General features: G+C 42.3%; 2 protein-coding genes across 8 annotated transcripts in view; both read left to right on the top strand.

Moving 5' to 3' along the window:
* Positions 1-7,642, top strand: part of sulf2a (sulfatase 2a) — a 71,706-nt gene extending 64,064 nt beyond the window's left edge. For 4 of the 5 annotated variants that reach the window (XM_008410556.3, XM_081607387.1, XM_008410555.3 and 1 more), the window contains 10 exons: positions 266-524; positions 2,723-2,819; positions 2,913-3,007; positions 3,082-3,141; positions 3,225-3,391; positions 3,580-3,722; positions 3,891-3,999; positions 4,095-4,128; positions 5,893-5,946; positions 6,338-7,642. In XM_008410556.3, the coding sequence (XP_008408778.2) occupies positions 266-524; positions 2,723-2,819; positions 2,913-3,007; positions 3,082-3,141; positions 3,225-3,391; positions 3,580-3,722; positions 3,891-3,999; positions 4,095-4,128; positions 5,893-5,946; positions 6,338-6,368 (1,049 nt within the window). In that variant the 3' untranslated portion in view covers positions 6,369-7,642. The remainder of the gene's footprint in view (positions 1-265; positions 525-2,722; positions 2,820-2,912; positions 3,008-3,081; positions 3,142-3,224; positions 3,392-3,579; positions 3,723-3,890; positions 4,000-4,094; positions 4,129-5,892; positions 5,947-6,337) is intronic. The other variant, XM_008410560.3, reaches the window with a different exon arrangement.
* Positions 7,643-9,239: 1,597 nt separating this feature from the next.
* Positions 9,240-25,672, top strand: part of arhgap46a (Rho GTPase activating protein 46a) — a 43,453-nt gene continuing 27,020 nt past the window's right edge. For 2 of the 3 annotated variants that reach the window (XM_008410551.3, XM_008410552.3), the window contains exons 1-2: positions 9,240-9,526; positions 23,956-24,465. In XM_008410551.3, the coding sequence (XP_008408773.2) occupies positions 9,513-9,526; positions 23,956-24,465 (524 nt within the window). In that variant the 5' untranslated portion in view covers positions 9,240-9,512. Of the gene's footprint in view, positions 9,527-23,752; positions 23,861-23,955; positions 24,466-25,672 lie in introns of those variants that run through there. The other variant, XM_081607385.1, reaches the window with a different exon arrangement.

A 25,672-nucleotide genomic window follows, 5' to 3' on the forward strand; every position in this document is an offset into this window, starting at 1 on the left:
GTGTTATTACACCATGAATTGATCAGAAATACACGTGTTCTGTGCCTGGAGAGGAAGCAGCGGGTCTACAATCTGACATTAAAGCAGCCAGGTTTTCATGACCTGAGAGGCATGTGCCAGTGCTGCCACCAAGTGGTGGAGTTGAGAAAACACTTGAGCCCTAAATCATTCCAAAGAAACAAATTCAGAATATATGACATTTGTCCAACTGCAACTCTGATCAAAAGTGCTCAATCTATCTTCTGTCAATCAAATTAATCTGCAGAGGTTAAGTCCAGTAAGGCCGTGACCAGGAAGCGCTGGGCGCGCTCTGTCTCGTTCGAGCTGGATGGAGATCTGTACGCCGTCGACTTGGAGGAGGGCTACAGGCCCCTGGGATCCGGGAACGCCAGCTGGACCAGAGACAGGTGGAGAGGCGCAACCGCCGGAGACGACGGCGAAGAATTCAGCGGAATGGGAGTCGCAGCCAAGCCAACCACCCGTGACAAGCTCACACCACCTGCTGCTTTGAAAGTCACCTACAGGTGTGTGGGATTGGGGGGGGCATGCAAATATTCAAGCTGTCAGGTCCACAGCTACTGCATGTGTCTCTCAGAATAAAACTGACAGTAAGCTGTGTAAGTGATGGCCAAAAACGGAGGCTTTGAAGCTGAAATAAAGTAGTAATTTTTCCATGAAAGGAGGTTTTTTACTCAGGATTAAGTAGCTTTATAACGGATGTAGTGATCAGAAATATGTGACTGATTTGTGGCCTCTGGTTTTGGTAAAGCTCTAGCACCGATTTTTCTTTAAAAACTATTACTAAACAAAGCAAATGTTAATTTCTAGCCTTCCTGCTGTGAGAGTTCATTAATCATTTCTATTAGAAGCAAAGACTACGTCAGGATTACAGTGTTTGTTTGTTTTTTTAAGGATGCCTTTAGCGTCTTATGTTAGCAATTCACGCAGTTAATGTAGCTAGCTGTAAACATCATCGACCGTGTGTATATTCCTTGAAGAATAAAGAGCCTTGCCTTAATTGTGAGATTTCCAAAAGACGGCCAACATTTCCAAACCCAGCATCTTTCATAGCAGGCAAAGAACAGAAGCACAAAAAAACCAACAAAAAAAAACGTTGATTTACATCCAGCCTCTCTGCTGAAGCCGGCCCCCGGTCGTTCAGCCTCTTTGCCGACTTGATGAAACATCAACACGGTGGAAACAGATTGATGTTTTGTGTTTGATGGCTCCTTTTCAAACCAAAACAGGAACTACAAATGTGCCTCATTATGGAGTAAAGTGATTAGCACCTGCTGAAGTCACTCTGGTGAAGTGACTGAAAAAAATACAGCCTCACACAACATCAATCCTTCTTCAAACGGGGTTTCACCAGTAGCTAGAATGAACGAAAACATTTACAGAGCTGATGTTCCAGCACCATGTACAAGCGATTAGCAAGCTTAGCATTGCTAAAACAGCAGAATCTGTATGTGTTCCCTAGAGACGCCTACTGGAGCAGCGCACATCCAGCCTGTTTCAAGATAAAACAGAGCAACTTTGCTGTGATACGTTCATTCTTCTTGTCTTGCTCTCTTTCTCTTTCTCTCTCTCTCGCTCTTTCTCACCTCATTTCTCAACAGGTAGAAAATGCATTATGTTTTTGTTTTTTTAAGTAGTGTTTTAGTATTTATTCTTCCTCTGACTTCAGTTTTAAACCCACTTATACCAGCACCAGATAACAAAGACTAAAGTGGTTGTCGCAGCTTTGTAGTTTGGTTTTATTATGCTGGGCGATTGGAGAAAGAGTGGATTTCTGCACATCCGACCGGCTGAAAACAAAGAAGCTGAAAATCATCCGAGTCTGGTCACCATCTGAATCAGTTCAAGTTTATTTAATCAGGAACAGCACAGTAAACGTTACATGGTGAAGACAAAGATCCTATGTTTTTTGTACGGAGGTTTTCTAGCCACAGGCTAATTTGCAAACCCAATCCTAAGTTGGATCTTTAAAAAAACAAAAACAAAAACAAAAACGGCAAATTTAAAAATTAAGGATTCCCATTTCACACACATTAACACACCTGCTGACGTACTGCAACTATTAACAAGAAATACATGAATTTACATGTTGGAGAAAGAGAGACTCATTCTCCACAGCACAGTAGGTCTTTATACTTGTGTGTCTTTAAAACAAACTGTTCTTAAGTTCTGCAATGAAAATAAAATCTTATGAATCTTAAGTTGCTTTATGAAAGTCTAAAATAATGACAACAAAAGGTGTAGCAACTTTTATTAAGTAGTCACAAATGTAGATTTACAACATATTCAACCAAGGAATCTGTTTCTGATTGGAGATGACAGGCATCTTAGAAAGAGGACGATAAGATGAAATTCGAGGAGTTTTGGTTTTTAAATAAATTATTTATTTGCCATAATATTTTAACAAAAAGAAAACCGCCTTGCCTCAAACTCTGCCAGGTATTTAATTCAGTTTGAGCTTAAGCTACAACTTCACTTCATTTTCAAAATACTTTTAAGCATTTTTAAGGGGATTGTTTCTGGAACAACTTTAAAAACACACACAGTAACAGCAGTAAAAATGATTTCTGCTTCAACCTTCAGCTTTCACTGTCGGATAAATCCACTCGTTTCACTCGGGAGCATTTACGCCGAGTGGATTTTAAGTTTCAGTTGTGTTGTGCTAAATATGCATGAACGATGTAATATTTTCCTCTACGTGCAGATGCTCGATCCTCATGAACGACACGGTAAAGTGTGATGGGGGCCTCTACAAGTCCCTTCAGGCATGGAAGGACCACAAACTGCACATTGAGCATGAGGTGCTCCCATTTTTATCTAATCTCTGCCGAACCGATCCGACGCCACCTGTAACGTGCTCCAGGTGACTCTCTGGTTCTTCTCCCTGCTCTCAGATCGAAACCTTGCAGACCAAAATCAAGAACTTGCGTGAGGTGAAAGGTCACCTGAAAAAGGTGCGGCCAGAGGAATGCCAGTGCAACACGCCCAGGTGAGCAAGTCATCCGAAAATAAGACTGCCGCCGAGATTCGCCAAATGGTGACGGCTGAAATTTGTCTCCTCAGTGATCTTCTCAAGAGTAAGGAGGCTTATCTGCTAAATGTGGAGCAAATGCACTCTCTCAGGTAAAACTTTACTTCATTAGTAAAGGCTTTTTTAAATGATTTTTTAATATTTCAATCACTCTAATAGATTTTGTTCCCGTCAGAATGCCGTCCAAGCAGAAGACTCAGTGGCTGCAGAAGGAGCAAAAGCGCAGAAAAAAACTGCGCAAATTCCTGAAGAGGCTCCAGAACAACGACACCTGCAGCATGCCTGGTCTGACCTGCTTCACCCACGACAACCATCACTGGCAGACCGCCCCCTTCTGGACGAGTAAGGGATGACAACTGGCTTTTCAGAAAGTGTTTTTGGAACATGGAGTTTTGTTTTCTACCTCTGCTGCCGTTTGTCACGGCAGATCGAGATAAAAAAACAATATTATGGCGACCTTTTTCTGAAAAACAGTTGTTTTCTAAATCTGCTCCCCCTCCCTTTCCCCTCTGGCCTCCCTCTCCCTGTAGTGGGTCCGTTCTGTGCGTGCACCAGTGCCAACAACAACACATACTGGTGCCTGAGGACCATCAATGACACACACAATTTCCTGTTCTGTGAATTTGCCACCGGTTTCATGGAATACTTTGACCTCAGCACCGACCCCTACCAGGTATTTTGTTTGCACAGACACACCCATAGCGGAGGGTATAAATACTTCTACAATAATAACTATAAAAAAATGCAGTGCATTCCTTTGTCCACCGGGGATAGAGCTTTACTGACATTTTCCAGAGTTTACAAAGCGCCGTTGACATTTTGTCCTCGCTCGTTCCCTCAGCTGATAAATGCTGTCAGCACTCTGGATCGCAACGCGCTCAACTCGATGCATCAGCAGCTCATGGGCTTAAGGAGCTGCAAGGGCCACAAGCAGTGCAACCCGGAGAAGGGTGAGTAAGACTCCTCTCGGGCCAGAACGTGATTCGTCGCTTTCTCTCTCTCGACTCATTTCGGAGCAATGTTAATCTCATTCACTTTCTTCCAGGGGGAAAGGAGAGAAGCCACTTCAGTGAATACAGGTATATCTTCCTCTATGATTACTTCTACAAACACTCCAGATGGAAGTAAAGCTGCAAAATGAAATCAGGGAGGATTCTGTCTGCACAGCGAAGCTTCGTCTGCAGTGCCTCACAAAAGCAACACTTTCACATTTTTGTCATGTTATTAGTTCATCAAGATTGTCCCTGTTAAGACACAAAGTAGGGCGTGACTGATGATGCAAAAAAGGAAACCGAAGCAGGCGTGTGTATTCAGACTCCTTACTCTACCATCTGCTATCAGAAGTCACCTGATTGCTAGATGGAGGGCAGCAGAGTGTGTGATTAAATCTCAGGGTAAACACTGTTTAGGATTTAGAGGTTTGTTAGAAACATCACATAACAAACAAGAGAACTAAATACAGGCATTGCTTTCTGACAGACAGCCCACAGTTTGAGGCTGAGGTTCTCCATACCCAGCAGTCGGAGCCTGCCCGGCCCATAAGTGAATTAAGCCTCTACTTAGGGGCCACCAGACCTTCAGGAGCCTCCCCTAAACCGTTGTTTATAAAGTTTGACAGTATTGAGTTTGGTTTATTGGTTTCGGCATCAATAAACTCAAAGATTTTTATATGTTAAGGGAATTGTGAAGTTTACTTTATAAAAGTGTAGAAGTATAATCTTCATAGTGCAACTGATGCTGTGAGTTAAAACAGTTTCTTTGAGTTTGGGTTTGTCCATAAACTCGTCTCAGCAAATAAGGTCAATTATTTCTTCCCAATGTTGTCGTTTCATCCTGCTTATCCTTAAACTCTTAGTAGTGCAGACAGACTTACATTACTTTTAGAAATTGTGGAGTATTTACTGTTTAGACCAATATTATACTTTTTAGATTATTATGCAGAGAAACTCCTTCCAGCTTATCCCAGGAAAAGGAATTAGAGCAAACTAAGAATCCAGAGGAACAAGTTTGCAGAACAGGAACATTTAGTTTTATACTTCACTCCAAAGGACCTATTCTTTCAAGAATTAGAGCAAACTTAGAATCCAGAGGAACTCACCTTGCTACCTTAGATCAACCTTATCAGAACAAGAATCCAGAGAAACCCCTGACTAGTGTATAAATTACAGACTGCTCTTCCTTAAATATGTAGTTTTATGCTTCTTTTGCTCTTTCCTTTGGTTTGTTGTTTTTGTTGTAATTCCTTCTACTTCATTTAAATCACTTTGAACTGCCTTGTTGCTGAAAATGTGCTATAAAAATAAAACTACCTTATCGCTGATTGCTTTAAGCTCCACCCCCTTTTCCAGATGCCAACACATCTGAATTAAAACGCTGTTAGAGGTGCTGAAAAAGGGGGACGGGACCCAAATAAAGTCCTGCTTACGGCCCCTTATTGGTTGGCCCCACTAACGGCAGCAAGTGCTTCTAAAATCTTTTGCAAGGCACTGTATGATTCTGCTTACTGTCTGCGGTCAGAGGAATCAATAAAAATAATAATCTGAACTTATTTTAAGCCTCTATGTTTTATCATAGTCCAAAACCTTTCTAGTGATTCAAACAAACACCAAACAGGCTAACATGCAAGCACTGCTCTGCTGTTTCTGCCGGTCCTGTTTTTAACCCCTAATGACTTGTCTCTGTTTTGTGTGTGTGTGTGTGTGTGTGTGCGTGTGTGTGTGTGTGTGCGTGTGCATGCCAATACGTGCGTACGCCTGCGTACGCCGTGTGTGTGCGTCTATACCTGTTTGTTTCCATGCACGTGCATTTGGCCTGCTCGTGTGTACATGCTGTGCATGCCTCAGGCCAGTTCATCGTCGAAAGAGGCCAAAAATGAAGAAGCCCTCGTCCAAGTCGCTGTGAGTTTGTCATGACCCATCTGCTATTTGTAGTCAGCCAAACAAGCTCCGCTCCTGTCGCCCCGTTTCTCTCCGGGTTTTTGTTCAGCTCGCTCAGGCGACCCAGCAGCTTGCCATTTGCTTTAGCTCTGTACTCATTCATTTACAGTAACAGCCTGCATTAAAAACGGCTGCGGTTCATTTTTCTTCATTCATCTTGTTGAGTCAATAACAGTCATGCAACGCAGGGGGAAAAAAACAAAAACATTCTCTAATGCTGTGTTGTCAGTCCTCCTATCGTCTATTTTTGCTTTTTCTCACAGTGGCGGTAGAAAGAACTGGAGCGACGGTATTTATCGGATGCCTCAGGTTGCACTTTTAACTCACACGGCTTTATTTGTTGGTTTTGCAGAGGACAGATTTGGGAAGGATGGGTTGGGTAACCAGCTGCAGCCCCAAACCACACCAGCCTCGTCCAGCAGAGGACGGAGCATGGAGACTGTATACAGACCTAAGGACCTTGACCACACTTTGCTGAACCATGAACCGGAGATACTATTCATCTCTAAACCGGGTTTAGTTTTTGGGAGAGCTGCTCTTTGTTGCCTTTGCGTGAATGAAACACTGAGACTGAAGAAACTAAGAAAGCTTCTTAGGTTATCTGCATTGGAAAACATCTCATAATCATTTGCATTCGGGTCAGCTTGGTGTTTGGTTTTGACAGCAAATCCTTGTAGATAACATCCAGAATATCGCTTTAATCTGCTTTCTTTTGGTCGGGAAACGGGGACCTGGATGGAAACACGATGAGCTACACTTCGACTCTGCTGTTACATGGTGACATCACGGCCTCGTGCTGACGAGGAACCCGGACAAACATATTTACCGCACCGACGTGTTTGCACATGGAAGTGATGTAAACTTTTTAACAACCAACTGTAAAAAAAAAAAAAAAAAAAAAAAAAAAACTCCTCGCCATAACCTATTGTGGTGTAGTTGATTTTTAACACTGATGAATGTCTTTTATCAGGAATCATCTCCCTCACAGCCGTGAGATGTGACGTGACCAGACTTCTCCTTTGCAATCGTTCAACCACCTTCACAGAAAACCCTTGGAATAGGCCTTCACTGAACACTCCCTCCCTCACAGCTAGAACAGAAGAACATTTCACCAGTGAACAAAAAAGTGACATTAGTGACTTCGATGTTACTCCTTTGTACTACACTTTAGAGGTTTCTATATAGTTTGTTTAGCTTGCTCTACATGGTGCTACTGGATAACAACACGGAATTAAACCTTTGCTGTACAGTACAGTATGTATTTGAATGTATGTTGTGCAATTAATATAAATGTTTACAATATTTTTTTATAATACTTAAGAGGCAGACCTCAATGTACAATACGAGTTGACAAAATGATGGTAAGAAGCGGCTTCAGAAATCCCACGATTTGTATGTTTGTCCTTATTTACATGAGAAAAGCACTTAAAGGATTCACTGTGATGAGATGTACAATAATCAATACATGGTCTACTCTGTGCCAGAGGGGGGGGGGGACACAATTCAATAATACTTGATGTGAAGTACTTGCTTTTTGTTATTAGATCATGTTTTGTTTTTTGTTTTTCTTTGTAAACATTTCCATAGACTTAGATAGAGCCGATAGTAATTGTGGATAATAAAGTGTTTTGTTTGAAATAAAAAAAAATGGCATGCATTTTATTGTTTCATTGTCATGATGTTGTTTTTGTCCAGCAGGTGTCTCTGTCTGCTCGTCTACGGGATAAGATCTTCATTTGGGCGAATACGCCGAGCAGTGTTTACTGCAGAGTGCTGCAGGTCAGAGAGCAGCGAGATACAGCTTGTGAAAATAAAATACATAATTAAAAATGGTTAGTTAAGGTGAATATGTTCTCTAATACAATTAAACATTTTCACGAGTCCAAGACTTAAGCGATATGTGACGTGGCAAACCAAGATATGAGTAAACTTGTCACTCTAATCAGGGCAGTTTGTAGCACTGACAAGGTGCTACAAACTTAAATTATCCAGCTGAGGTGTAGTCAGTCTAAACATTTCGGATTTTAAATGACCTCTTGATTCAGCACTGAATCATGAGCTGTGAAGCACGTGCTCTGTCAACGTTATCAGTTGTGCACACTTTCTAACAATACTTATTTCCTTTGAGTCATTCTGACTGCTGCCCTGGGTGGAAAGCCACACTGCCCAATTAAAAAAACAGTATCTGAGATTCTGATGAGTAACTAGTATTTTATATACGGATGTTGCATTTGAGTCACCTTTGGATGTCGGGTGAATGGCTCAAATCAGAGAAGAGGGCATTTTGGATGCAATTTGGAAAACGGGAAGTGTATGGTATAAGAGTCTGCAATGTATTATCTATTTTGTACATACAAGAAACCAGTGGTTTATAGTTTATACTGGTAGTAATAATTACTATAATGTATGGCTCTTTTACATTAGCGCCTACTCAGCGTGGCGTCTGTTAATAGTTTTCCAGTTGCATGGCACCAGCCCCTTTCTTTTTTATTTTTTTATTTTATTTTTTTACAAACTTCTCTGCTGGGGTTTCTTATTCAGTCAGGTTGAAAGGGTGTCAAGACTGTAGGTCACTGATTGGCTAGGAGGTGGAGTCACTGGTTGCCTCACAAGAGCAATTCTCTTACAATAATCAGACCTGTCATTTGAAAAAAAAACTCACAACTACCACTGAGTGTATTTGGAGATTTTAAGGACAATGTTGGACTAAGCAATATGGTCAGCAAATATATGATGACTCCACCCACTACACTATACAAAAGCTGCTATTTTGAACCGATTTGCTGCTCTTTGCTCTTAGGAAACGCTCATAAGCGGCCATATTGGATACTGAACTCAGGGTTGCTTGTTTAGCTCCGACTTTAAGAGTCAGAATTCAGGTGGACTTTCGTTGAACTAAACACTGTGAGACAAGATGTTTGAAAGTCGGTGTCTTCCATATCAGTCTTCCATCTCAGTAGTATACCGGAACAGAACCGAATGACACCTGACAGTCGAAACAGGTTCAACTTTATTTCTCACCCACTGAACCAAAAACAAAAACAAAAAAGAGCAAGTAAAGGGTTAGAAAGTGGTATTAATAAAATAAAAAAAAAGATTGGGTAATTCATAAATTGATAAGTTATGTTGGTTAACAGTAATGGGTTACACGTAGCTCTATTTAATTGTGGCAGGCAGTTGTCCCGGCTGGACGGTCTACTTTTGAAGCTGTTTCTGAATGAGTCATAAACGCTTCGGCTTGTCGTCGGACAGCCGGGGGTGAAGCGGGATTGGGTGGATGGTGTGGAGTAAAGGAGGAGGAGTTGTATGTGGGCTGGGAAGTTTGTATTAGTGCTTCGGTGGGGGTTGCAGACCGGGTGACCCCCATCCCAACCCCATGATTCACGTGGGGAGGCGGAGACTCCATATCGGATTCACCCAGGCAGGCAGCGCCGGGAGGACCGTCCTGTGCTCACCGCTCCGAAAAACTAACATCCGAAGCAGAGCTGAGTTTCTTCATTGCGTCCGCTTCGTTTACAATGTGAAAAATGGCCGGGACGAGGTAAGTTTACCCACTTTATTTTGAATGCGACACGAAATTAAACGCAGAAAGTTTAGCTAGATGTGTCTGCTCGCTATCATCCTTACTGCTCTCGCGCCACTTACTGGTTAATTAGTTCAAATAAATTTAAAACTTTACGGTTTGTGGGTAGAGACAATGCAAGAGAAGTTTTAAGAGTGGAAAACTAGATAATTTGTTGGCTTTCTTTGCAAATGTGTTGGCTGGTTCTGTTGCTACTATTATTTTAAAACTCATATTGAAACTGTTTTTGTTTGCTAACAGCGTTGGAAACAGGTTTCACACTGAAACGTCTGCAGCTCTTAGTCGCAGCTCTTAGTCGCTAATTAAGAGTTTTAAAGAGCTACAACACAGCAGTAGCTGCAGTGTGACTTGAAATGTATCTTCTCTCAAATGATATACCACCAGCAGCCACATCGTTTGAATTGGCTTTGATCTCGTCCAGTAATTTGCTGGACTAACTTTCCTCTTTGCTGTGGTTTAGGAGGCCAGCAAATGTTCCACAGTCTCCCATTTGTTGCTCCGGTTTTCACTGGTGGCTCATTCAGCCTCAGCCATAAGGGTTCATATTCTGCTGGATGCCTTCACCATCTGCTTTTCAGAGCAGATGTGCTTTAAAACTTTACTCCGTGTTTTTTTTTTTATTTATTGGATTTCAGCCCCCACAGCTACATTCTCCTCAGATGTTCACTGTCGTTTAGTGTGATGTAAAGTGATTTTCCTGATAGAAGCTCCTGACCCCAAAGTGTTTGTGGGGAGCAGCCATATCTCTCTGGTTTGCCAGCTGTGACTTAGTATTTCCATTCAGTAGTTATTTAAATCCTGGGATGTTGTTTTGTAACCTAACTCTGCTTTAAACATCTCCACTATTTATCCCCTGACCTGTCTGCTGTTCTCTCTGGTCTTCACGATGCTGTTTGTTCACTGTTGTCCTCAATATTGAGATTAAACGGCACAAAGGTGATGAGTTGTGCTGGATTTTAATTAGGGATGTTGGTGTAAAAGGAACTTGATACAAATACACACTTCATTTTTCATATCTTCTGTTTATGAAAGCGTTTCATAACAGAAGATATGAAAAAGGAAGATTGTCCAGGAAAAAGGACGAAGATAGTCCTTTTTCCTGGACAATCTGTGTGGCTTTGTGCTGGTCTACCACATGAAATTTCAGTGAAAATATGTGAAAGATGTAAGGAATGTATACATATTCTGTAGGCATTGTTGTGGCTCAATTGATGAATCATTTTTGTTTTATCCCTGGTACATGTGTACCTAGTGCAGATTCTTTTTTTTTTTTTCTTTTTTTTTTACATGTCATCTGACCGCAAAGACCTCTTGTTGACAGCTGTTCCACATACATAATCTAAAAAAAACCCCCAAAAAACAAAAAAAAAAACAAAGCTATTGATGTTGTTTGCATAGCCTGAAGCTGCTGGTTTGGTACAGCAGGCCAACATGGCTTCTTGGGTGCAGCAGATCCCATCACCATCCTGGGTGCTGCGGTTTAAAGTTTTTTCTCTCCATTTCTACTAAGTTCATCTCCCATCATTTTATGGTATAAACTCTGATCCATTTGTTGTCGCCGCAAGGCAGAGTTTATCTTCCTTGCACGGGCTTGTTAATATGAATGGCTGGAATCACAATGGGACGTCACCTCGGTGTTTACCCTGATGGGCTACAGGAGACGCTTCAGACAAAAGGAGAACAACTTACTTTACACACCCCCTCTCACAAAGTGTCGTCAAAGAGACGAAAAGACAAGACATCCTGACAATTAACTAATCTTTTTGCTGTTCTACGGGACATTTTAAAGTGTTTTTGACGTTGAGTGCTTCTGAAATATTAAAAATGTCACCGGGATTTAATGTTTTTGGGGGGGTTTTAGAGCTGAAACAATCGGATTACTCATGATAACTCAATTATTGAAATAACCATCAACTAATTTAGTAATTAATTAATTGTTAACTGGAGTATACAGACTCTCAAAAAGACCAATTGCTGAAAGTAAAACATATTCAGAGAAGTAATGAAACCAAAACTGACTCATCTCTGTTTAAAGACAAACAAAACTTAGTCTATAAATATTTTTCACTCAGAACTCGCATGGCATAGTTTTGTCTGTAATAAATAGATAAATCTATTAATGTCCAATTATCTGTTGATCCAAAAACAGATAAACAGTATCTCATATGTTGATCGCTGTCTCAGATGGTCAAGCATTTTACTAATTTTAGGCAACAAAATATTTTTCCATTTTTAAAAATGAGTTGAATTACTGGTTTATTTGCATATGTTAATGTGTTTCTAATACAGTATAAAAAACGTCTGAAATTAAAAATCTGCAGACCAATATTTGAATATGATTAATCGACTGTTCGTCAAAACAATCAACAGATTAATCATTAACTAAAATCGTTAGCTGTAGCCCTAGTATTCCTCATGTCTTTTTTTTTCCTGGACTGTAATCCTGTTCAGATCTGCGGATCAGCTCTGTTGAACCCAACACACCCTTCTAATTTGACCCTGGTTCGTCATGACCTGCAGCAGTGACTCCGTAATGAGGTTAAGGTGGTTTATAGTCAAACACGCTTATCTTCACCTGCATGTAACCATTTGATGTTGCGCACTTTTCGTCCTCCGGGAGCTACTTCGCCTCACCTGCGCACAGCAGACCCGAAGCCAGCACGGAAAATGCTGATCATCACTCGGCCGCATTAAAGCGGATAATAACTCGTTGCACTATGCAGATAGACATCTGAACGGGTGACTCATCTCGTTCTAACCCGTGCAGCCGGTGCGTGTTGTACCGGTGGGCTGTCAAGAAACTGAGTGAAAGGTATAAATCACATGGGAGTGGAACGAAACACGGCCACAACGTTTTGGACTGCTCTTCCACTGTTTGGGAAATATTAATCTCTCCCTGCATGCTGATCCCCTGCGATGGCCTCTTAAATCCTCCTCTCCCCGTCGGGCCCCGGGCAGACTGAGCGCTAACATCTTCACCAGATTGCTCTGCGTTTCTAATCCTGGAGGGTCGGCGTCTTCACTTCCTCCAGAGGACAGCACGAACAGACGTGTGTATCCTGCCTGGCTCCTCGTCCGCCCACTGACCTCCACTTTAACCTCCTAGCTCCACGCCGGGATTCAACGTTGGCGTCGTTTATCATGTCATCTGGGGGAGCGGGGCGAAGGTGAGGCTCCTCTTAAAATGATGGTACAAATTACTGCTGCTGGTGGAAAAACAAACGGGGACCAGCTTGCTTAAATGCATATGTGGTGTTTGTTTAGCAAGAGATGGTTCAGTGGAAGTGAAGTTTTTGAACAAAATTGTTCAAAAATTTAATTTTTTTTTTTTAAAGAAAGAAATTGAATTGTTTGATCCATTCATGGCTATCACAAGAATGGCTAAAAGTTGAACCGCCTTACATTAAAAAAATAAAATTAGTATAATGGTAAAGATCACATTTTCTCTCACGATTCAAACAGATGCATTAATTTAGTAAAATTTGGTAAAACTAGTCTTGGTATGTAAGATGGAACATTGTTTGAAATCACAGCATTTTACCACTCACTCCCCTTGTTTTATGATGCGGTACTGTTTTTGTACTAGGAAATCTAGTTATCAAGTAGGCCTCTCCGCCTCTACTTTGGTTTGCTTTCATTGGTGTTTCTGATTTTCTATTTACTGCAACTGAATTGTTGAATCACCAGCAAAAGAAATACAATAAAACTTACAACAATAAAGCAGGAATTGGATTTATCTTGTTTGGACAAGTGACCCCATTGTTCGCTTTGTGACAGCTGGTGTGCTGGACGGAAAGAGGCGTGTTTGTGCTAAACGCTGATCCCGTCCTCATATCTGACCTCAAAAGTCTCCATATGTTTTCAGGTAGCCAGTGGGAGGCGGGGGATTTCAGGAATGACTATACCAAGAGTTCAGTGATTCTGTTGCCGAGTGCGACCTCGGACAGACACCGACTGTTCAGCTGAACTGGATGAAGGGTGGAGGTTCCTGAAAGCTCTGGCAGGAGAATGCAGGCCGACGGACCTGACAATACTCTCCATAGAGAGATCTGAGCAACGCTTCTCCTCATTCAGTTTGTTGGCAGATACTGTGGCTGGGTATCTGAAGAAACTTTGAAGTACCGACCCACAAAAACCTTCTCCTGGAGCTGTTGAAAGGGTTAGGCGCTTTTATTTCACAACTCGTGGAGAATCACTTTGCTTCAGCGGGGTCTGAGCAGTTTGGCGGCTCCTGGACGTGAATTCACTCAAGCCATGTAAAATTGTTTGTTGTAAGAGAGTATGGGAAATGTTGGCCTTGCCCAAGGTGGCTCGGTGACCCTGTGGGATCCCATTCTAAGTCTGTGCCAAAGGAGAGGCGGAAATTGTCTCTCGTTTTTAAATTTGGGGCAGCTGGTATTGGAGGTCACCCCAGACCTCTCCTACATGACCCAGACTCCTCCCTCTAGCCTAGGTCTGATTGGCTGGACTCTCCTCGTGTGGTGGCGGTACAGAGACCTCCTTGAATGGGTGCCCGCCTGTTGATCTGACAATAGTTGGCTTTGTTGTGCACCACCACAGGCTTCAGAAGAAGGTTTATTTCAAAGGCTTTGTAATGCATAAGGTCACGTGTCATCAGGGGACATTCTTATGTACAAGGTACCATGTTTTGTCCCTTTACAAAATGCTTCTTATGCACAAGCTAGTTGGTATACCAATACCAAATTTTTAACCCCTTATGTATTTACAGTTGTTTCTGTCAGACACTAAATTCATTTGATGTTGCTATGAACTTAAACACATAGCACATAGATCTAACGGGTATTTGGTAACAAATTGGCAAAATAAACTTTGACTGCCAGTGGCGAAGCGTTTCCAATTTATCCTTGGAGTGTGCATCAACAGGCATTAGCAATGCACATACAATACTTTGGTTGTTCAGTGAATTAATGCAACAGTAGATAGTTGTCCAAAAGGGGTTAAAAGTTGCAGTTTCAAAAGTCTTATACTGCTCTGATGGCTTAAAGTACTTTTAAAGATATTCCAGAGACCAGAGTTGCTGCCCCTACCCCACCTGTTGCTGCACACTGCTAGTCGGTTGGGTAGCTAAAGTTTGAGTCACGAGTCTTCATTGCATTCTGTGACTCGAGACGATGAAGCCTACCATAATACATCCATGCTAACTAGCTGGCTAACGTTTCTGTGTCTATCGTTAAGTGCAGATCCAGTTGGCTGAACGACGTTTGTTTTCGCTACTAGCTCACATTTGCTGCCAACACATTTGAGGCTAGGTGCATTCTGTGCAAAACACATTTAATCTAGGCACCACAGGGGGCTTTGTGATGCTTGGCTGTAGTACAACAGGATCCCCCAACCATTCCCTATATTTATGATTTTTTTTGTCTTAAATTTCTTTCAGGGTGGCATTAAAAGTTCTTAAAAAGTCTTAAATTTGACTTGTTTAATTTGAAATAATAGGATCATGTTATACATTTTCTTCCTTGTACCAGGACTGTGATCCAGCAGAACTGTGGTATATTACACAGAGTTAAGGTTGTGATACTGTGAGAATCCCATTCTGACCCAGAGCAAGTTGACCTATTTTTCTCAGTGATATCAGTGTCCACATCACACACCATCTAGTTCGCCTTTGTTTTCAATTGGGTAGTGTTTTGCGGAACAACTCGGATTGGAAAAGGTTATGTTTTTCTTTGTGTTTTCCTTTTTCTTTTCTTTTTTACCTTGCATCAGTTTGAGAGAAACCCCATGTTTGGACTAGTTTGTATGCGCCAGCCCTGTAGCGCTGCGAGCAAACTGGTTCGTCTGGTTGTTGAACCTTTAGGTGCGTCACTGTTGTGAGCAACAAATATCGGCCCAGCTCAGTTGACAACTGGACTAGACAGTTTTAGGGTTACTGGGAGGCTGTTCACTCTTCTCCACTAAGTGGCAATGACATTTATCTGTTCAGATAAAACGTCCTTAGAGAGGGAACACTTTCCATGTGTGATTTCACATGACGCATTATAAGGCAGTCTTGGGACCATTGTTTCAGCCATTATTAACAGATTTCTAGTCTTATCCCAATGTTTGGAAGTGAATCCGGTCACAGGGATAAGAGCACAGGGGGGTGCCTATAGCTCGCTCGTATCCGACCCCCGTTTCCCTCAGCAAGGCATGTAGATTCTTTGCTGTTGAGTCTTTACTCTTCCAGTCTTCAATCTTTGCTGGCTCAAATAAAGCAGCTCTAGCGTGCTTCCCGTGGCTAAGAGTGTAAGACGATCCTCCCCCCCCCATAAACTTGTTTTCCAGCGAGTGACGAGGAATGGACATTGACAACTGCTGGAGATCCAAACAGAACAGAAAGAGGAAGCTGGAGGAGGCTTGAAGCAAAGGGAAAGTTGGTGGATTAGTTCACGCCATCATTTCTCTTCAGGAATCCAAAGTATTTGTTGGCAAATTTTGTGGAGAATCTAAGGGGTCTTGTAATGTGTGGTGTTTAGGAAAATAGACGAGGATTTGTAGAATCAGACATAAAACAACTAAGAGTAAAAAAACAAGACAAGCTGCAGGCTTGAGTGGGTCTGGTATATAGAACAAACGCTAAGCTAAAGACAGATCAGGATGGGTAAATGACAGCCTGAAGCCTAACATTAACTTTAATGTAGATTGCTGTGGGGATGAATACCTCCTAGATGTCTCTAGCAGAGTTACAGTGCCTTGCAAAAGTCTTCATATCACTTGAAGATCTTCACTTTACAACCACTAACTTCGTTGTATTAAATTTGGACTCTGTCTAGCAGATGTATGAAATGACGAATGGTTTTCAACATGTTTTACAAATGATTCTGAAAAGTGTGGCGCTCACTTGTGTTCAATCCCAGACACCGTGTAATGAAATCTTGTACAACCAGCTGCCATTATAAGTCATTTTATCAGTAAATACTGACTGTATAATTTCATCCTCCCACGCGACTTCCCCTCTAAGCTCCTTCAGACTAACGGCAGCAATTAGCAAACATCTAGTGGAACTGCAAGTTTGCTTAGCTCATCAAGCAAACTACTTTTCAGTCCCGTCTTTGAATATATTGTACATTTATTTTCAGTCTGTTTGAGCTTTTCCAGAAATTGTTAACTTTTCCAGAAGAATGGGTATTTAGGAAACTTAAAACATACCTACAAATCAGTCAACTAGACAAAGTCATGCATATAAAAAAACAAACAATCCTTCTGGAGATTGGCTGATTAGGCAGTTTTCTTTTTCATTTGCATTTACAAAAAACAAATTGAAAGGCTCCAAAACAGCAGTTTTTGTCTTGAGTAAGGTAATTCCTTACAAGTCAATTGCATACAACGTGACATTCAGTAGTTTAAATAACTGAAGGGACTGTTCTGATTTTTCTATCAGGACTAAAAAGCAACCAGCATTTACAGAAAACAACTCTTCAAAGGCTCCTCAGAAAGCCTGAAGAAGTATTTCTGAATACAAGCTGTGCTGCGGATGTCCTGCTCCCTTCTCCCTCTGACACGATAGGAATGGGAGGTGTTAAACAAAAGCCCCAGAGAATGTGTGCGCGGCAGGTGCAGGACGTTTTTCTGTCATGTAAGGTATGTGCACTCTCCCCTCTCTCCGGATTGTTCCGGACATCTGGGGTGGTGAGTTGGACCCCGGTCACGCATCTTGCACCTCATCTCAGTTTTTTCCTGTTTTCCTGCAGAAGCAGCTCTGGCTTTTGCGGCCCCTCAATTTGGCTTCGTGGGCCTCCTCGTCACGCTGCGAAACAGAAGCGAGGCTCCGGGCCCTGCGGCGTGTCGGGTTTACAGTTACAGCTACTGGAACTGCTGCCAAGCGCTCTGTTGTCAGTCCATATCTACGCTTCGTGCTTTACAATATTTAGATAAGCGCGTTGCTTAGCAGCCACCCTGAATAGACTTTGTACATGCTTTATCCATAACCAAACAGAAGTGTTGTATTTTGGCAGATCGTGTCTTGTGTTTCATTCACAGGCCTCTGCATGCTTTGTTGGGGGAAATAACCCAGTAGTTTCTCAGCATTGCACAATTTGTTAGCTGCTTTTCTCCGTGTGGTGAGATGATTTAACACTTCTCCCTTTCCCTGGAGGCACCGTCTTATTTTTAAGTTTGTATCTGAGCAGAAAGAGGAGGCAGCTACTCCTGTAAATACACCGGTAAAGGGTGGACTCCTAGCACTTGTTGCTGGGCTCGGCGATTCAGGGTGCTAAGGTTTCCTGGATGAATGGCAAGCCCTGTGTGAGCGCTCCGCCTGCCTTGGTCCATCAGAAACAGCTCAGAGTGGGCTGTTTGTTGGAGAAGGTTCTAGATTAACCTGGTAACTTACTGCCTCAATGCTTTTCTCTTAGTCTAGTTTACTTCAATCAAACTCTAGTTCTCCTTTGAAAGTCTGGTTCGTTTGGGGAGGTGTGAAAGCGCAATCGAACTCTGATGCAGACTGATCCGCCTAAAAACCCAGGTCTCGGTTCAGTTGGAATGAACTCTGTGGTGGTACGAATGCATATTTGGACACAAGCAAACAGGAGACCGCTCCCAAAGCATGAAAAGAACTACAGTCCAAGGCATTTGGGGTAAATACAACCAAAACAAACACAGGTGTCTTGCGCTAGCGGGAAAAATGGCTTGTGGTCTTTTACCAAAGACAAAAGAGAAATCCTACAACTGCTAAATTCTGACGCTACTCCATTTTTATTCACATTTTTTGCGAAGGAAGAAGTTGCGCTCCTGTCGTCTTTCAATGATTTTTGTGTTGTTTCCTGGAGTAGCTATTGTTGCAGCGCCACCACTGGTGAGGAGGGGAACAGGTTTTTCACTTAGTTTGAATTGTATGACATGGTTCAGTGTGAAAGCAAAACACACCAGCGGAAAATGTAACAAATATTGCAATTTTAGTCCCCAAAGACCGAGTCTACTGGACTGTCATGTGTGAAACACGAACTTTCCAACAGCCCCCACTGAACTTTGTCAGAGGTGTCCTATCCGTACATCGCAAAATGCCAGAGTGGCAATGAAGCAGAAAGCTGCAATTCAGCCGTTCCTTGATAATCTGATTAAACGCTACCAATGGAGTTCACTACGCAACTCTCTGCTGTTTCTTGATTTCTTTCTCTTCTTGTTGAACTCATTGGTATTCAAGTTTGTTTGAAACCCACAACTGGACAATGACACATGGTTACTCGTTGCCCTATTTCCAGAGACTGCATTGTCCATTCCTGTATGTTTACAGCTACTGGGAAAAGTGCCATTTAAACTTTGGCGTTTGCTTCGAACAATGGGGCAGATTCCATGTTCTGTTGTTTCCCTCACTCTGGGAAACTGCTCTCACTCCCAGTTATTTTTGGAGCCGATGGTAAAAAAAATCTGTTTGATAGATGTCTTATGTCTCTCTCAGAAGGCTGCTGAGACTGATATGATGTTGGGGAAGGTGTGTTTAGTCTCTGTATCTTTTAGTCCTGATGGTGGATTTACAATTTGGCCAGCTTTATTTTTAGCTGCTGTGGAAAGAAAGAGAGAAAAAACACGCAGCTGAACCGTCTCCTTGACCCAGTTGGGAGATAGAAACCCTTGTTTCACACCAGAATAAAATGGACGTTGCCTTTCTTCCTAGCTCTTCTATCTTTTGGGCAGGTATGTTTTCTGAGACACGAAATGTTAAAGCAGCTCTTTATTCAGAGAGTTTCTGAAAGAAGAGAACGGACAAAAAACATTTCCATTCCCAATCGTTGGAGTGAAACAGAAACCGGTGAGCTTCAGCTGGAGTTTCCCCTCAAGGTAAATCAGGTGCTGTATTCATCAGTCATAGGACTGCATGCGTATCAAGTTCATTTTAGATCAATAAGAAAAAAAAAACATTCCTGTCAGAGCTGAACTTCAGTGAGCTGGTTGCAGACTGCATTCCAAGCCATTTATGAACATTTACAGCATGAAGCACATTATGTGGAGTCCTCAGCTATTCTTTCATGTTTGCCTCTCGACTCAGACAGACTGCCTACCGCTGAGGCAACCGAGGTTAATTTACATGGTGTCATGTGCAGTCTACATACAGAGTACTATTTACAAGCGCTATGCAACAAAAACAATTTTTCTCTCTCCCTATTTTTTTGTTCTGCCTTGTTCATGAAGCATATTAATGACTTTTTGTTACTTCAGCTGTTTCACAACAAGATGTTCCTAAATTCAAATCTCAGCCACGACCATTTTTGTTTTAACTTTGCATGTTGTTTTCAGCCAAGCGTTGATTTTTTTTTTTCTGTGTTCTCTAGCTTCCTCTTGCAGTTGGTAGTATGCAGGAGGAAGGTTTACTGATCTAAATCTTTTATCTGATCTTTTTTTTGTAAAGCTTTGACCTGCCAATACTGATTTAAGCAGATTTAAAACCTGAGAATCTAATCAGTTCAAAATTTACGAGCTCCACACTTTGAGTTTAGCTTCACCTTTGATCTTCTAAATTAAAAAGAAAAAAACTGCAAAAACATTCCGCTTTCACAACAACAAAATCTAACATCTCAATAAAACAAGCGGTTTCCTAACTGTATACAATAATGTCTCTTTCCATTGAATTCCAGAGGTTCAGTGTGCTATGTAGGAAAAGAAAACAGCAAATTATTTTCTACTGAATCCATAAATGTCATCACCAGGTCCCTTCTGTAACAATGTGTAATTGTTGATCAATTCTGGCGTAAAAGTTACTTAACTCTGATTTTACAGCGGTTCTGGCACCGATGAGCGATCAACTGATTAGGATTTTGAAACATAAATTTGATTGGTGATGTACAGACATCTGTTTGCTGGTATTCCCAGTTTGTTAAATTCTCTCCAACCACTACAATCCTTTACAAAAACACAGCATAAAACAGTGGCAGGATCACTAAGTGGATGAGACGTTTATAGTGATGTAATGGCACGGCATTGGCTTGGCTCTCGGGTGGTGGAAAAGCAAATAGTTTTTTTTGTTGTTTTTTTTAACGCAACTGGTGAAGAACTGGCTGGTTAAATACTGGAACCACTTTGATGCAAAAGCCGTACGAGGCCCTTTAATCAGGGTGTCCAACCACCGTTAAAAAGTCCTAGATTCATGTATCTAAAATTAAAGCCTTAAAATGACTTAAATTCATTAAAAAAAAAAAACGCAAGTTGTCCTTTAAATAAGTTAACCATAGGTCTTAAATTTTGTTGCGGCAGGACAGTCTCGTATACTCAGACTTTATTAAACGTTTCTAAAGTTCAAGTCACCCGCAGACATCTTCACTGCATTCTGCGATTCCCTTTAATTGAGGCTACCAGTAGCTATCTGCCAATATACCCTTGCTAGCTGGCTAGCTTTTTTTATCACAAATAAGTGCAAATTTACCACAAATTTATCGTCTTTTATTTTACATATCCATCGCACTACAAGTCTTAAATTTTATTCATAACTTGAAAAGTCTTGCATTTGAGTTGGTGAAACCCTGTTAATGAACTGGTGACCAATCTACACTGTACATCGCCCCTCGGATGGAACATCGTTGAGGTTAATCAATGCAGCAATTTAGTTATAATATAAAAAACATTTAATCCTGTTTTAGGTCAATTTGTTAAAGGTTTTTGCTTGTCTTTGCAGTTTTTTCTCAATATTAATTTCAGCCTGAACACTAGCCAGCCTCCCTACTTATCTTTTCGTGTCAACAGAACCCAGCAGGCTAGCTCTCAGCTCTAGCTGCTGATTATTTACTCAAAGGGAGCCAGCCTTTGCGACTGACGCAGCCTTTGCCACTCGGCTCGTCAGTAACGTCCCTGACTGCTGACCCCCTGAATCCTGCTTTCCTGCCTCCTCTCTTGATTATAGTGGCTTTTTGAGGCATTCAAGGGACAAAACTCAACCAACACGTTGCTACTGCTGCTCGTCGGATAGATTCAGATTTTCCCTAGGCAGAAAGTGGTGATTAGCCCAGCTAAATGTTGCTGAATGCAGCAGAGCTTCTTAGTGTGGGAGCGCCTCATTTAGAGACTGGGAGCAATAAAAGGATAAAGGCTCTGGTATGCGTGTTGTGTGTGTGTGTGCGTGTGTGTGTGTTCGTGCATGCGTGCGTGTGGGAGAGATGTGATGTTGACTGTTGACTTCGCTTTGAATGGCCTATTATATTCCAGGCTTCCCAGCCATTAAGTGTTGCGGATCTAATCAGTCTGCAAGTCATCTTCTAATAGTTTGCTCTCTTTGTGGGACCTCTGAGTTCGGGGGACGTCAGACATTACGCCCAACAATGGCAGCTTGTTCTTTGACGCTCATGTGCCCCCTTGCCACAAAAATGCAGCTTTCTTATCGAGTCGTCAGAAGGTTAGAGCCGGTGTGAGGGAATGAAGCAGATGGCTGCCCAGCGGAGAGCCCAGAACCGCATGGGAAAACAGTGCGTGTAAGGCTCCTATGTTCCCCTCCGTGTTTGCTCTGTCTTTACCTGGATGTTTTATCAGGGAGCGGGAGCGCCCCAGGCTGCATCTGGCACCCGATTAAACACAACTCCATATTTAAAACGCGGCGGAACAGGTACCGCAGTATTACTCAAGGCGTTCCCGTTAAAACGGAGAACAGCTGTCGTTCCCAGAGTGTAAATCTGGCAGGGCTGACTGGCACTGTCTTCTGTGTCTATTTCTGAGCCCGAGTTTCAAGCACACAAGTGGAGACTTGGCACGAGCTCAAGGAGCGCATATGTGCGCTTGTTGGTCCACACTCTGATCCACGCTAAGCTTCTTGCACCTCCTGAGCAGCACAGGTAGCGTGGACAGCGAGCCTGCAAACAAAACGACATAGAGGAGTCGAGGAGGTTTTCTTCCTCCCACCCAGAGACTGGGAAAGCGGCCAAATATCCAGCAGATTCCAGTGACACCAGTTCATTCCCACAGGCCCGTTCTGCCAGAGATATTTAGCTGGAGCTGGGTGGGACACAAAGGAAGAGAAAAGGAGCTCGGCCTGCCAGGATCGTCCAAGTGGTCATTGTGAGAGAGGAGAGCAGATTATATGTTGGGTGTTTGGAAGCAGTCCTCCAGGGGTGACCTACACATCGCCTCAGTGAAGGACTTCTCCTTCTTCCCTCATGAATAGAGCTGGCTTTTAAAAAATTTTTATATAAAGGCTTTCACTAGTGAACTAGATCAAAGGAGTCTAGAAAATAGTTTCATGGCCTGGATACACAGCTCTCACAATGTTTTTATGCACTTTGTTTTTATTTGGATAAATGCTTATCAGATGTTTATATGATTATCGTATTCGAGGCTTTTGAGTCCTGTTTTGTTTCAGTAGTAGTTGCATATTTATTAATTTTGAGTTTTTTGTATTTTGAACATTGCTTAACTTCACATTTTGCACGTTCCTGTACTTTCTAAAATCAACTCAATCACTTAAAAAAAACAAACTGTTTTTTGCAATAAGTTGATATTTTTGGTGAACTGAAAATGAGTCGTTTCAAAAACCTCTGGATTATTAAGTTAATGATATTAATGTTATTTTAAAAAGTATGCTCTTTTTCTTTTTGGTTTCTCGCACAGTGAGACGTCGCCTCCAAACTTATTGCAGGAGGCGTAACAGATATTTGAATTCCTTTTCTACCTATAATGCAGCTCTTAAAGAATCATTGAAAATCTGCATAGTCATTTCACTGGACACAAAATTCTTACTGGTTGTGCTTCAGACATTGTTCTTGTGACTTTCACTTGTTGAAGAAACTTTTAAAGCCCAATTTAAAATGTGCTCTCTGCAAAGTTGTTTTGTATTTTGACCTAATGGTGGAACAGTCAGTCCCAGGGTTTCAGGTTTTTCTGAATTATGGTAAAACTATAAACTGGTTCAGACCTTTTCAGCGGCGTACTTATCTCCCACCCTCCCTACATATCTCCTTTTGTTTCCTGCGCCTCCTCCCTCCCAGCATTTCTTTTGTGTCCTGGCTTCATTGTGCTGAATTGGCGGTTGCAGACCGCTCTGATTGTAGTTGAGCTCTGTGGTTTCTGTGGCGCACCCAGAGCGCGTGGGTCTGTTCAGGCCCCGCCGACTCCACGCTCCGGCTTCCCATCGACATTTCCACCTGTCTCCCGGTTTGAGGGGAACACACTCCATCTCTCTACACCCCCACAGTTCAGAGATGACATCACTGAAAGCTCACACTCACACAGATGGATGCTTACGGGGAGCACAGAAATTAAAGCTCTTGCCATATGGACACGTGTGTTTTTGAACCTCTCAGCCTGCCAAACGGCGTGACTTGTTTACCGCCTGTCCAGTTGATTAGTGCTCAGGCGTGACTGCGACCTCTAAAGGTGGATCGCGTCCCATCCTCGGATATTGGGGAGGGGGGTTGTTTGTTTTTTTACCAGCTGGTAACTCTTTTATTTTGTGATTTGTTCCTCCTCAGCTCTGATTGGGTGGAGATCCTGGAGCCTCGCTCTCGCGAGCGCATGTATGTCAACCTGACCACAGGCGAATGCGGCTGGGATCCCCCTACCGGCGTTCCCGTCCGCCAGGCAGACGGCAACCAGTGGTGGGAACTGTTTGACCCCCACAGCGGCCGCTTCTACTACTACAACTCTACAGGGCGCCGCACGGTCTGGCACCGGCCCCAGGGGGCCGACATAGTGCCCCTCTCCCAGCTGCAGGCCATGAAGCGGTGCAGCGACGCCAGGAAGGCCGGGGGGGCGGTGGAGGAGCACCACCACCTCTCCACCACCGGGAGCATAGGCAGCGTGGGGAGCCAGGGGCGCCGCACCCCTATGGCCGAGCGGGACGGCGACGGCCCGTTGCCCAGAGCCCCAGAGCCGTCCGAGCAGAGCGTCAACTCCGAGCCGGACCCGGCAGTGGGCGGTCGAACCAAAGGAGATGGAAGCAGCGCCGAACACGAGGCAGAGGACGGCAAAGACCCTCAGAGGTAAGCGACTAAACCCCGCCAGGTTTTTATGTGACCCTCTAGATCAGGGCTCTACAACCTGCGGCTCCACAAGAGGCTCTTTAGACTGGGGATGGCAATATGGACTTAAAGATTTATCCCAATGTATCATGGTAGTATTGCGATAATTTTAAAGTGACTATAGAAACTATTTATTGCTTCTTGTTTTTGGTAATGGTTTGGCTGTGACTGCATGAAAAGGCAATAACAGCTCCACAAACACAAATCCTGTTCTTGGAAAAACAAACCATTTGTAATGCCTCTTTAGGACAGCAGTCACATAAAAAATGTGATTTGTATCACTAAGCTTCTCACAATAACTTCATCTAATCATATTTTAAAATGTATGGATATTTATTGATTCACTCACTAAACAAACTGAAGAAAATTGTAAAACTAACAATCCTGACAAGACAGTTTTTTTTTTAAAACATTAACTGGATTTTATTGTGATATCAATAAATCATGATAATATGATAAATGCCTACCCTAACTATAGATCTAAAAGTTTAGTTTTTCTTTATTTTAAAACCTCAAAATAGAAATGAAATGATGGTTAAAAATAACAAAAATATCCTAGGTATTTATCTAAAATTATAATTATAATTTGTCCTTTTTTTCTTCAAAATGCCATGTAACATTTGGGTCTCTCAACATGTTTCATATAGCTCGGCTGAGAGTCAAAGTGGCTCATTTGAAGTAGCCAACACCTGTTTAGATTCCAGAGGGATTCATAAATAGAACCTTCTAGGTAACTTGTGTACTTAAATTGTATTTTAAGTTTTAATTTCAAGTTCAGTATTATTTATTTATTGAAGTTAAAAGGCAGAGGCAGTTGTTTATTGACATTTATGGGTTTTATCAATAGATTCTGTCGCAACTGGCCCTTTGAGGACACTCATGATCCTGATGTGGCCCAAAATGAATTTAGGAACTTCTACTGAGATTAGGTTTGATCATTAGAGGCTCGTATTACCAGAAGACCATTGAGGAAACGCGATACCGATCGGAGCATATGTCACACCGCTGGTTGTAAAGATTCTCAAATGCTTCTGTTGTGAGAATTTGCAAGATTGCGTTGACTTTTGACCATCTGGGCCAGACTGCTTTCTTGTTTTCTTTTTCACTTATCTGCGCATTCCATACATCCCGAGTTTCCATACAATCGCCTGTGAACCGTGCCCGGCTG

Source organism: Poecilia reticulata, chromosome 5, assembly GCF_904066995.2.
Source record: "Poecilia reticulata chromosome 5, P_reticulata-male-v2, whole genome shotgun sequence".
NCBI lineage: Eukaryota > Metazoa > Chordata > Actinopteri > Cyprinodontiformes > Poeciliidae > Poecilia > Poecilia reticulata.